This window comes from Mauremys reevesii, linkage group 6 (assembly GCF_016161935.1).
Source record: "Mauremys reevesii isolate NIE-2019 linkage group 6, ASM1616193v1, whole genome shotgun sequence".
NCBI lineage: Eukaryota > Metazoa > Chordata > Testudines > Geoemydidae > Mauremys > Mauremys reevesii.
In genome coordinates this window covers 42,563,264-42,576,275 of record NC_052628.1, presented here as the reverse complement: position 1 = coordinate 42,576,275, position 13,012 = coordinate 42,563,264, and the positions used below count along the sequence as shown (strand labels likewise).

The 13,012-nt window shown below is 46.1% G+C and overlaps 1 protein-coding gene across 2 annotated transcripts in view; it reads right to left on the bottom strand.

Moving 5' to 3' along the window:
- Nucleotides 1-13,012, bottom strand: part of ARSB (arylsulfatase B) — a 96,410-nt gene that overhangs the window by 29,007 nt on the left and 54,391 nt on the right. For both annotated transcript variants that reach the window (XM_039544884.1, XM_039544883.1), the window contains exon 6: nucleotides 4,101-4,171. In XM_039544884.1, coding sequence (XP_039400818.1) covers nucleotides 4,101-4,171 — 71 coding nt within the window. The remainder of the gene's footprint in view (nucleotides 1-4,100; nucleotides 4,172-13,012) is intronic.

The following is a 13,012-nucleotide window of genomic DNA, read 5'->3' as shown; positions in this document are numbered from 1 at the left end:
CGCTTAAGGCTGTAATATAAATTAATATGCTCTGTTGTGTCAGACAAAAGTGTTTCTCATGTATTAGGTGAAGAAATGATGATCTGAAGCAGAAAGGTTTTGACACCTATAAGGCACCTAAGAAAATACTTTTAATATTTATCAAAACTGATAAGATCTAGCAGCTGTATAGCTACTTACTCTAAACAACCCTTTTGAGAATTAAAATTAAAGTTAGAGAAAGAGCTGAAGGGTTACATATTTAAGGCTTAGTCCAGTCTTTTCCTGTACATATGTGCAATTGGTGCTGGATGGCCAAATGGGTGGTGTAGGCTGACATTGCAGGGGAAAAAAGTAGAGAAGCCACATGTTGTAAATAAGGGCATCTGGGTAAGTATTTATGAACTTCAATTTCTTTTTAATGTGCCTGAAGCACAAGACATACAAAATTTCAATTTTAATGATCATTCACGTCTCACCACCAATAAAATAGTTCCCCTTAATTTACCACTGTAGAGAGATCCTGAATAAATATGATAGGCTTGCAGTTAGCATTAAACCTCAGCTGTCTTGGGCACTGTTGAACCAATGTGGAGAGCGAGCTCCTGAGCCTATGACTCTACATTTAAAGCTTCTTGCCTCCAGACCTCCTCCAGATTTATATCTGGAATCTCTTAGCTTGGGCACCTCAGCTGAGTTCAACCACTGCAGTACCACACAAGGAGAGAGGTAGTCTCTAAAGCAGGGATCTCAAACACGCAGCCCATGGGCCGCTAGGTCCCGACCAGGGGTGTGCAAACTACAGCTGCAGGATTGCCCCCCTCGAGCCCCGTGCCGTTCCCTGAAGCGTCTGGCATCACGTCCCTGTGGCCTGGGGAGGGGGAGAAGCAGAGGGCTCCGTCTGCGTGTTGCCCTGTTGTTCCAGGCACCGCCCCCTCCACTGCTCCCATTGGCCAGGAACGGGGAACCGTGACCAATGGGAGCTTCGGGGGAGGTACCTGGAGGCGCGGCAAGCAGCATGTGAAGCCCTGAGTCCGCCCTCCCCCAGGGGCTGTGGGACATGGTTCCAGCTACTTCCCGGAGTGGGAGCGGGACCAGGGCCGGGGGGCCAGCAGCCTGCCCTGGCCCCGGTGTGCGCCGCTGCCACCCTGGAGCCTGAAGCCCTCCTGCACCCCACCCCCCAACTCCCTGCCCTAAGCCCCCTGCCTGCACCCCTGCCCTGAGTCCTCTGTTGCATCCAACACCCTTTCTGCACCCCAATCCTCTGCCCTGAGCCCCCTACCTGCACCCCAACCCGCTGCTACACCCCAGCTCCTTGCTACACCCCAACTCCCTGCCCTGAGCCCCCTGCTGCATCCCATGCCCCTCTTGCACCCCAACCCCCTGCCTGTACCCCAAGCCCCTTCTGCACCTCAACTCTCTGCCCTGAGCCCCCGTCACACCCCTCATGCTCCCTTTGGAGGCAGGGAGGGGGCGGAGTTGGGGTGGGGACTTCAGGAAAGGGGTTGGAATGGGGGCAGGGAAGGGGCAGGGCCTCATGAAGGGGTGGAGTGGGGGCAGGGGCAGCCAAGGTCGGGGGTGTCAGTAATGCAGCCCTCGGGCCAATGAACTAGCCCTCATGTGGCCCTCGTGGTCATTTGAGGTTGAGACCCCTGCTCTAAAGTATGCCTCTGTGACAACATACCAGGGCACGATAGCCTACAAGGACTGCCTGCAGGGCTGTAACAGCCTACAGAGCATTCCGTAGAGCAGGTCTGCACAACATGCGGCCCCCGGGCTGCATGCAGCCCGCGTAGGCTCACTGTGCAGCACACAGGCAAGTGGCGGGGTGGGGCTGCTAGGTTTGCCCCCTGCCCAGGGGGGGCCCCGCCTCACAGCCCCGTGCACCACGCTCCAACCGCCCTAACAGCCAGAAGCTCACGTGTCTCCGTCTCCCACTCCCCCCGCCTGGCGTACAATGGGTGCCTCACTTCCGGGGCCCGCTGAGGCAGGAACCACTGGGCATGAGGCAGAGCCGGTAAGTGCCAAGCGACGGGAGGGGCACCCGGCCTAGGCTCGAGCCGCAGCTTGGGTGGGGGGATGGTGCCAAGACCCCCTCAAGACCCCTCCTTTGGTTGGGGGCGGGGCGGCTACTGCGCTGGTTGGTCCCAGGGCAGCCTCCTTAGTGATCAGGGATGGGGGGCTTTGATCTGTCTGTGGGCAGCCAGGAAATCGCTGGAGGAGACGTCTGTGTGTGTGTGTTGCACCTGCCCTGCGCCAACTTCTGCCCCCTCCCCTGGTCTAGGGACCTTCCCTCTCCCTGGCCCCTATCACACTGCCCCCCCCCCGGGCTCCCTTCGGCCCCTGTGTTTGTGTGTTGGACAGTCACATCCAGTCCCTTCAAACTGTCCCCCTTTTCCCCTCCCCTTATTTCATGGGGGGATGACAAGCCAAGCAGGCAGGCAGGCAGGCAGGCAGCGGCGGCAAGGCTTTATACTTCACCGGGGGGTGTGGTTGTTTCCGTGGGGCCGGGTAGCGGTGGGGTGGGAGATGTATTTCGGGAGGGGAGGGCGGGTGGTGCTGGGGGTGGTATTTTAGGCGGGGGCAGGGAGTTTCGGCCCTCAGCTGTTTTCTTTGGAGTAATATGGCCCTCGCTGCTTTATGAGTTGTGCAGGCCTACTGTAGAGGGAAACTGGCATGGCCAAACCTTAATCCGATCAGTATGTACGCTATCATCACACAGGGATCAGTGACCAGCCAAGGTGAGATCATGTGCTCCTGCTTAGAGGAGAAGCAACACAGAGCCAGATGTACATTGTGGCAGCCTATCCTAAGCCATTCCATCCAGCTACTACAGGATGACTTGCGCCAGGCTCACAGGTTACATGCCACTATCTCCACTGCACTGACTTTCTTCAGTCAGTGTTTAGCTCTCAATATATTACTGTATATCTTAATTTAATTAACACAAAAACTTCAAAATCTCTGGAAGAGTCATGTTCCAATGAAAATCTCCATGAGCAATCTCCGTTTTAAAGAGCTCCTAGTCCTTACCAAATGCTGAATTATAAAACAAAGCATTTAGAGAGCAGCATGACTTGATAACAAAGGCTCCAGCTCATGTTAGTATGGCACAAAAGCAGCCACGAGGCTGGGAATGTCAGCCTTTTACAAACTAAAGTCTTCCACTTGCAAGGTCAATAATCAGGAGTGAAAGTAAATCACCCCGGAGCTACCAGCTGCAGAGGCTGGGAGCCCCGGGGACTCAGGGGCAAATTAAAGGGCCTGGGGCTCCGGCCACTGTGGAGCTCTGGGCCCTTTAAATCCCCGCGGGAGCCCTGCCGCTGCTACCCTGGAGCAGCAGGCCTCGGCTAGGGCTGGGGTAGCGGCGGCAGGGCCCAGGAGGTGATTTAAAGGGCCCAGTGCTCCTGCCACTGTGGGGAGCCCCAGGCCCTTTAAAGCGCCGTCAGAGCCCTGCCGCCACTACCCCAGCCACTACCCCAGGGCTCCGGCAGCCATTTAAAGGGCCAGAGGCTCTGACTGCTGCGGGGAGCCCCGGGCCCTTTAAAGTACTGCCAGAGCTCCGGCAGCAGGGCTCAGGCGGCACTTTAAAGGGCCCAGGGCTTCAGGACCTTTAAATCTCTGCCCAAGCCCAGCTGCCGGAGCTCCAGCGGTGCTTTAAAGGGCCCCGGGCTCCCTGCAGTGGCTTACTTTCACCTCTGTCAATAATACAATCTTATTATAAATAGAACACCACAGGACATGTGGATATTAGGAGATAACTTCTAATCTTGAGTGCAGGAGGCACTTTGGTCTTACTGTGCACCTGAGGCACATGATTTTCTCTCAATAACCCGACAGCCTGCGGTACATTATTCTTTGCATTGAAGTGCTTCAGAACACTGGGAAATGAAGAGCACAGCCCGGCAATGATTTAGGCTATAGTTAACTGTACACTATAGTTGCGATTATTGCAACTCCATTTTAAGGCAGTGACTTAGGATGCCTTCCATTTGCAAATAAGTATTTCCTTTCTTCACCTACAAAAGGGTAAACTTTTCTTGAGGGGAAAAAAACACGCATTATACAGATATCAAACTATATGTCTATATAATATGACTAGCAATGAATTGTATACTCACATGGAGAGGTGTCCACAAACATAGGGTCTATGTTATGAAGCAGCTCCTTTCTGGGAGAAGGGCTTCCTTCACTAGAACAGAGATCATTGGGATACATTAATTTCCTTCTAAAGCCCACTAGAAATTTGCACATGCTATTTTAATACTTTCTTTTGTTATATGTGTAGGAAACAATTGTGTCCATTAACTATTATGAACTTTTAATTTGAAGGTGACCTACTGATCCTACTATAATATAATTTAGCCCAATCCTACAACTCTACATCCAGGCGAGCAGTCCCAATGAAGTCAGTCGGGGCTACTCATGTGCATAAGGGAGGCAGGATTGGACCTCTATGTATTAAGTAAATGTTACACTGAAAACAATCAACATTCTTTAATAGGTCCACTATCTATAAAAAGCAGCATGCAAGCCAGTTAGAAGTCATTTGTTTTCATTACAGAAATTAAAATAAAAACATTCATCATACCACAAAAATTGCACTGATGTAATAGTGAACTTCAAAGACAACCATTCAGATAGTATCTAGATTTATTTTATTTTATTTTAAGCAACAGGTAAGACACAAGTAAAGACATTTTCTGACATGAAACATTTACCATCTAGAATACAAACACAGATAAGATAACACTCAATGGAAATCTTAAAGGAAGCTGTTAAAATCATATACAACTTTATTTTGGGAGGAAATATTTTATAATTCAATATCAATAATACCTAATTATAGAATTAATATTTCCCCTCTTTATATCATCTTTGGAAGCCAAACATTCTGAGTAAAAGTGAAATTATAAATTACTGGTGGGACTGATTCAGAGAGTAAAGGATATATATTTGTATTACATAACAAATCATACAGCACTTTCAGCTAATGTACAACCAGAATCCAATGTTAAAAATTCAGTGTGCAAAAACTGCCATGCAGGAAAATTTTCCCTACAATGCATTAAAAATGTTAGGGTTTTAATTTCTCGTTAGTATCACAAGCTGCACGCCTGACTGATCCTTATGTAACAGGTTTGCATTTTAGGACCTTCATTAGATTCTGAACTGCTTCTGGATGCTCAGGTTGCAGCTATGGCCAACGGTGTTTTTCTCCATCTGTTCCTGGCAAGAAGAATGAGACCTCTCCTTTCAGGTGCAGCCCTCATTACAGTTATCCGCGCCTTTCTCACCTTGAAACTGGATTAATTTGAATATGTGCTACGTACTGATACAACTTGAAGAATATCCAGAAACTGCAATTAGGCCAGAATGCAGCTCTTAAATGCTCACTTGTTAAATGATGTGTCAAACAGAGTGAGTGCCTGTTAAACCAGTGCTCTGTAATGTGTACCAGCTGCCAGTAAATTTATGGGGTGGAGTTTAAGGTGTTGGGATTTACCTATAAAGTTCTGAGTGGTTTAGGATCTTATTGTCTGTGAGTCTGCCTTCTTTCCTATGCAATAGCTCCACTGCTATAATGAATAATAGTGCCTGAGCTAGATAGCTCCTGGCTTAAAAGGCAGCAGACTGCTTACAGGGCATTTTCTACAAAGGGTTCCACTCACCACGTTTTAGCCCAACAAAGCTTAAAATTGTTATTCTTCCAGACACGCTACTAAGCCCATCTGTTTTACCTTTTGGCCATTTGGGAAGGGACTGGATTGATAGATTCTAGAGATGAAAGTCCAGAAGGGATCATTAGATCGTTTAGTCTGACTTCCTGAATACACTGAATAATTTTGGTAGCTCTTTTCGCACTCTCCCATTTTTCAACATCCTTTTTAAAAGGTGGACACCAGAACTGTACAAAGTATTCCAGTATCATTCTCAGCACTGCTGTATGCAGAGGTAGTATCACCTCTCTACTCCAACTTGCTACTCCCCATTTATAGACCAGCCCTTTATTCCATAGCATCGCACTGGAAATTTTCCTTAAACTGACTATCCACAATGACTCCTAAATTAATTTTCATAGTCATTGTTCTCCAGGATATAGTCCCTCATGCTGTAAATATGGCATGCATTCCTCCTTCCTTGATGTATAAAACTTTTCATTTATACATGAATGAATTATTACATGTATTAAAAACACATTTTGTTTGAATGGGCACAGGTTACCAAGCAATCCAGAACATGTGGTATGACTGCCCAGTCTTCATTATTAACTACCACTCTATTAACCTTGTTGTCATCTGCAAATTTTAGTAACAATGACTTTACATTTACTTTCATTTACCATCTAGAATACAAACACAGGTAAGATAACACTCAATGGAAATTGATGAAAATGTTTAATAGTGTTGGGGCTAGAACCAATCCTTGCCAAACCCCACAAGAAACGCTATCATTCAGTGATGATTCCCCATTGACAGATCTCAAAAAAGTAGTTGTCAATTAACCAGTTCTTAATCCATTTAACCTATGCTCTATTGTTTTGCACAGTGCTGATTTTTAAAATTAGAATATTTTGTAGTACTAGGCAACTGCCTTACAAAAATCTAATTATATTACATCTACCTTTATCAGCCAAATGAATAATCTCAAAGAATGAAAGCAAGTTTGTTTCACAAGACCTATTTTTCATGAAATCATGCTAATTGGAATAAACAACATTCATATCCTTTAATTCTTTATTAATTGAATTCAGTGTCAGCTTTTCCATTATTTTGCCCTGAACTGATGTCAGGCTAACTGGCCTGTAGTTATCTGGATCATCCCGTTTACCCTTTTTAAAATATTAGCACAACATTACCATTTTTCCCATCTTCTGGAATTTCCCTGGTATTCAAGGGATATCATCAAAAATTAACATCAGTGGTTCAGAGATCTCCTAAGCCAATTCTTGTAGGACTCTTTGGTGCAAGTTATCACAGCCTGTTGATTTTAAAATGTTTATCCCTAATAGATGTTGTCTGACATGTATCTTCACGTTACTAATGTACTACTAGAAGATACTTCTTTATCCCCATATGATACAAGTACATCATCCTGGTACTTTCCAAATACAGAAGTATTTACTGAACACTTCTGCCCTTTCTGTATCATTAACAATTTTACCATCTCCATCTAGAAATTAACCTATATCATTGCTTGGATTTCTTTTTTTCCTAATATACTTAAACTTCTTATTGTCCTTAACCTGGCCAGCCATGGATTTTTCTTGATGTCCTTATCAGTTTTCTACAATTCATAACTTTTAATTCATATCGATTGCTGTCTATTTTCCCTTTTTCCCAATTGTTATATATATTGCTTTTTAAATATCTAATTGATGCCTTCACTTTGCCACTGAACCAAGATGAGTTTTTAGCCATTTTCTTTAGCATCCTTCTTGACTGTGGAATTGTGGCTGTTAGAACATCTAATAAACTATTCTTAAAGAACTCCCAATTTTCACTCATATTTTTCTATCTAATTTTTTTTCCTACTCAATTTTGCTCATAATTTTCTTTAGTTTTGGGAAATTAGCCTTTTTGAAGTACCACAACTACATATTACTAGTTGGGATAGCTCTCTGTCCACACTGAATATAATCAAGTCAAGATCACTGGTCCGTAGGCAACCACCAACTTCTAGATCAGCCTTTATCAGTGCCAAATAAGGTGCCAAAATAGACTTACCTCATGTTGGTTGCAATATCTTTTGTGTTAGGAAATCATCTGTAATTTTTAGAAACTGATGGTGTTTTACTACTGGCCGCACAAATCTTCCAGAATATGTTTCCCAAACTGAAGATCCCCATAACAACACAGATCCCCTCTCTCTCCCCACACATTACAGACTAGTATTTAAAGAGCAACTCCTATTCTCTAGTTTGATTTGGTGGTCTGTATCAGACCCCCATCAGCAAAGCCTCTTGGGCTTTATTAGTTAGCAGCTGTATCCTGGTGCATTTTAAAACCCTGTGCTTCTGATTTATCATAAAGAAAACAAATAAGGGTGTCTTTAATGTGGATTGCCTCCTCCCCACCTCTTTAACCTACTCTACCCTTCCTGAACAGATTATAATCACAGACTTTAAACACTCCAATCATGTGAATCATCCCACCAGGTTAGATTCAAGGTAGCTGGGATTGGGATTATTAATGCTGTTATGGTGGGCCAGTTTCGTGGCTTGTTGTATGTTATTCAGTGGGTTTAATTTTGTATATTTAATGCATAAAAACCTAAGATTTCATTAGACTGATTGAAGAATGGCAGGCATTGAAAGTCAAAATCAAGCCTAGAACAGTCTGAAATCTCTTTCATATCGTTTCTTCTGCACAACTGGGAGAGGCGTGGAGCTTAGGGTAGAAGACCGGAAGGTGTATACTTTGGTTGAGGTGGAAGGAGAAAGCCATTTTGGGCAGTAATTTGGGGTGAAAACGTAAGGAGATCGTGTCTTTGTGGAAGTCGGTAAATGGTGGATCTGCCATCATGGCTGCCAGTTCACTGATGAACCGTGCGGAGGTGATGCCCACCAAGAAGATCAACCTTCATGGAAAGATGGGTGAGAGAGCAAGTGGCAAGGGGGCTAAAGGGTGGCTTGGTGAGTGCAGTGAGGACCAGATTCAGATCCCAAGAGAGGGGAGGCTTCCCTACGGAGGGAAAGGCACTGAGAAGGCCACGGAGGAAGCAGGAGGTCTTTGGATGGGTGAAAACAGAGAAGCCATCGACAGGAGGAAGAAAGGCACTGAGCGCCAGGTGGCTGCAGATGGAGGAATGGGCAAGGCCCAATAGGCACAGATGACGGAGGTAGTCTAGAAGGACAGGAATGGAGACGGAGTCTGGAGAGATGTGATGGTAGTGTGCCCACACAGTAAAGCAGCACCACTTAGCTTGATAACAGTTGATTGGAGTCTGCTACGAGTGATCATGTCTTTGATGGAGGTGGAGCAGCCTGGTCTACACACAAGTCCCATCCAAATACCAGGCCACGAGATGGAGAGGACTCAGGTTGGGGTGCTGCAGCCAGCCATGCGCCTGCGTTAGGAGATCCGGGAGGGACAGAAGAGGAATCAGGGGGCGAGCAGAGAGGTGGAGAAGATTGGTGTACCAATACTGGCAAGGCCAGGAGGATGTTATAAGGATAACCACCACTCGGTCCTTCCGCATTCTGCGCAGGACCTGGGGAAGGAGGAGAATGGGCAGGAAGGCATAGTGGAGATCTGCGGTCCAGGGAATGAGAATGGCATCGCCCTGTAAGCCTGAGCCCAGGGCTCCCCAGGAGCAGAAGAGAGGAAGCTTGCAGTTCTCTGATGTCGTGAAGAGGTCCCAGTGATGCGTGCCTCACCAATGAAAGATGGACCAGAGTCGTGGAGTTCCCACTCGTGGCTGGTGTGGAAAGACCAGCTGTGCCTGTCCACCAGGGAGTGGCTGCTGGCTAGATGTACAGTGTGCAAGGTGATTGCGTGCTGGAAGCACCAGTTCCAAGGATGGATGGCCTCTGTGCAGAGGGAAGGAGACCCGGCCCCGCCCTGTCTGTTGATATGGATAACTGCCATCATGTTGTTGGACAGCAGTTGAACATGTGGGAATGGAGGAAGGGCAGGCAGGCCTGGCAGGACAGTCAATTGCCCATAGATACACGACGTTGATGTGCAGCCGCGCAACCATTGGTGACCGAAGATCCTGGGCCGTGCGACCGTCGAGGTTGGCGCCCCAGCCCACGAGTGAGGCATCTATGGTGAGAGTGGTGCTGGGCGTGAGAGACATGAATGGAATGCCTGGTAGAACCACGGACGGGTTGCACCACCAGGTGAGGTAAGCCAAAACAGTGGGAGGGATGATGACCTGCTTGTTCAGGCCGTCTGACTGAGGATTGCAGACAGAGTGGAGCCACAGCTGAACGCAACACATATGGAGACAGATGTACAGCGTGACCATGGTACAGGCCACCATATAGCCCAGGAGAGAGAGGCACTGACGGACACACATTTGCGGGTAGTGTCAGAGCATAGCAATAAGAGAAGTGAGGGTGGCAAAGCAATCCCTGGGAAGAAAGGCACGGGCTGACACAGAGTACAGGCACGGCCTTATGAAGGTGAGGGTGCATGTAGGGATGAGGATGAGGATCCCCAAGCTGCCGAGGAGGGTGTGGAAAGTCTGGATGGTGGCAAGGAGACGGGAGCAAGAGGGCACCATAAGTAGCCAGTTATCCAGATAGTGGAAGAGGGAATGATCCAGGCGGTGCATATAAGCTGCCATGACTGCAAAGATCTTCATGAAGACATGGGGGGGCAGCAGCTATTCTAAAGGGGAGGATATGGAATTGGTCATGGGAACTCCCCACCTTGAAGCAGAAGAATTTGCGATGAGCAGGGTGGATGTCTACGTGGAAGTATGTATCTTTCATATCAAGAGCTACAGGCCAAGCTCCATGGGGGGAAGGAAGGGATAATAAGGGGGAGAGTGATCATCCTGAAGCAAAACTTGTAAATAAACTTGTTCAAGGAGCAGAGATCCAAAATGGGATGAAGAACACCTCCTTTCTTCAGGGCAAGGAAATAGGGGGAATAAAAACAATGGCTATGGTAGCAGTATGGCAAAGGTTTTATGGTGCTCTTTTGGAGGAGGGCAGTCGCTTCCTCATGGAGGAGATGGTCCTGGGAAGGGTCCAAGGCCAGCCATTGGGCGGAAGATGAGGAGGGAAGGAGAAGAATTTGATAGGGTAGCCCTGATGGAGGATATTCAGCACCCAACAGTTGGAGATGATCCTGCCCCAGTTGTGGGCAAAAGTCCTTCTCCCTGGGCTCCCAAGAGGGAGCTGCCTCCTCTGTCCTGCAGCTCTCTTTATATATGAGCCTGCTCTGCCCTCATTGGCTACTCACTGCAGCTCCTCTCTGATTGGCTGTCTGCTGTGAGTAGGGCTGATTTTAACACTTTCTCCACCAGTGTGGGGCAGACGCCCCATCACACTAGAAAATGCTGAAATACAAAGATAAGGAGTTTCGGAGAACTTCAGTTGAGCCTTCATATCCTTGCTATCTTGTGCAACTCAGCTCAGTTGTGTGTTCTTAATGCAGGCAAAACTGATTATCTTCCAAGGGAATTTTGTTTATATAAAAACAGGAGAACTGTATTCTATGGGGCAGATTGTCTGCTGATATAAACTGATGTACATCTGTAGAAATCAAAGGCTAATTTATGCCAGCCAAGAGTACAGCCCTGTATTTTCAACCATGGTGTATTTTTAAAGCATAGTGAAAGGTTATTGTTTATTGGTGAATTTGTACACATTTGTATAGGAACTTTAACAGAACAGGGTGTTATTTAAACTAGGCAAAACGTAGCCTTGGGAAGAAGTCCAAGGTTTTCCAGAGTGAATTTGTTTGTCTTGTTTTTGGTAATGACCTGGTGTCACTAAGGGCATTTTTGTTCTAAAAAAAAAATTAAAAAAAAACAAACAAAAAAAACACGTCTTGCACATATTGTATTTTCCTGGATCACATTTCCTCACACGTCCTTAATTGTTTTTTATGTATATTGGAAAAAATTAATATGACATGCTTCACTTAAGACATCATTTTCTTCAGCTTCAATTTGTATCACAGTGCAAGTAGCTGTGATAATCTTTTCCCAGCAAATATTTTGTCTGTGAGATCATATATAACTTTTAGTATTTAAGAATGTAATTTTAAATTCTTTTTTTTCCTATGTCACAAGCAGTTGTAGACAAAGTCTACAGATTAAGAATGTTTACGTTTTAAGATTAACCGCTATTACAGAATATATGCTAATCTTCCAACATACTATACTGTAGTGATTCTTACCCAGGGGCCCAGGGCCCTCTGGGGGGCTGCGAGCAGGTTTCAGAGGGTCCGCCAAGCAGGGTTGGCATTAGACTTGCTGGGGCCCAGGGTAGAAAGCCCAACCCCATGACATGGGGCTGAAGCCCTAGGCCCCATCACCCGAGGCTGAAGCCGAAGCCTAAGCAATTTAGCTTTTTGGGCCCCTTCTGGTGTGGGGCCCTGGGCAACCGCCCTGCTTGCTACCCCCTAATGCTTGCCCTGGCTTTTATATGCAGAAAATAGTTGCAGTGGCACAGGTGGGGCATGAAGGTTTTATCGCATACTGTGGGACCACAGAAAGAAAAAGGCGGAGAACCCCTCCTATACTGTACTGTCACACATTGACTTGTAATATAGTAACTGACTGGCACTTAATTTCCATTTTCCAAATTATCTTTTAAAAAAAAAAACATTCTAGCTATTTTCATCCATTATAGGCCACTAAGCACTAAAAATCAACAGATTTGAACTTTCTATTAGATGTCATTAAAGTCCTTTTTGTCCGATATTCAACTGATCTTTTGAGCTACAACCTTGAAATTTGATCTATTCATTGAGGAAAATGTGAAATTAAACATTTTTATCATAGGTCACCCACTGGGCAGTCTAACAATTCACAGAAACTATATTAATTTCTTCTATGAAGAGTCATATTGGGAACGAGGCCTCCAATTTGGCAAAATTAAAAAAATCTGGGGTCACCAAGTCTCTCTAGGTGCTATTAAACATTACGGGTAGCCACTGGGTAAACTGGTAAGGTGACATGGGTTCAAGCGCCAGCAATATGCAGATGACACACAGCTCTACCTATCTTTCACTATATGCGACCATATCACCAAGATAACCCAGAATTTGGACAAGATCTGCTCAGGGATGAGGAATAGCTGATTAAAGCTGAACCCAAGCAAGGGAGAAGCACTAGTACTGATGGGCAGAGAAAAGCACTTTCAAGAGTTTGCAACCACAGTGCAGGCTCCTTTAGTTGAAGATAGATAAACACACACACGCACACACACACCCCTAAGCCATTCAGTCTGTAGTTGAGGAATGCTCCTAGATTCCTTGCTGATGCTGAGCTCTCACAGAGCAGCATTTGCTATAACACACACTTTCTACTATCTCTGGCTGGCTAGCAGACTCATCCTGTCCTAGCAGAC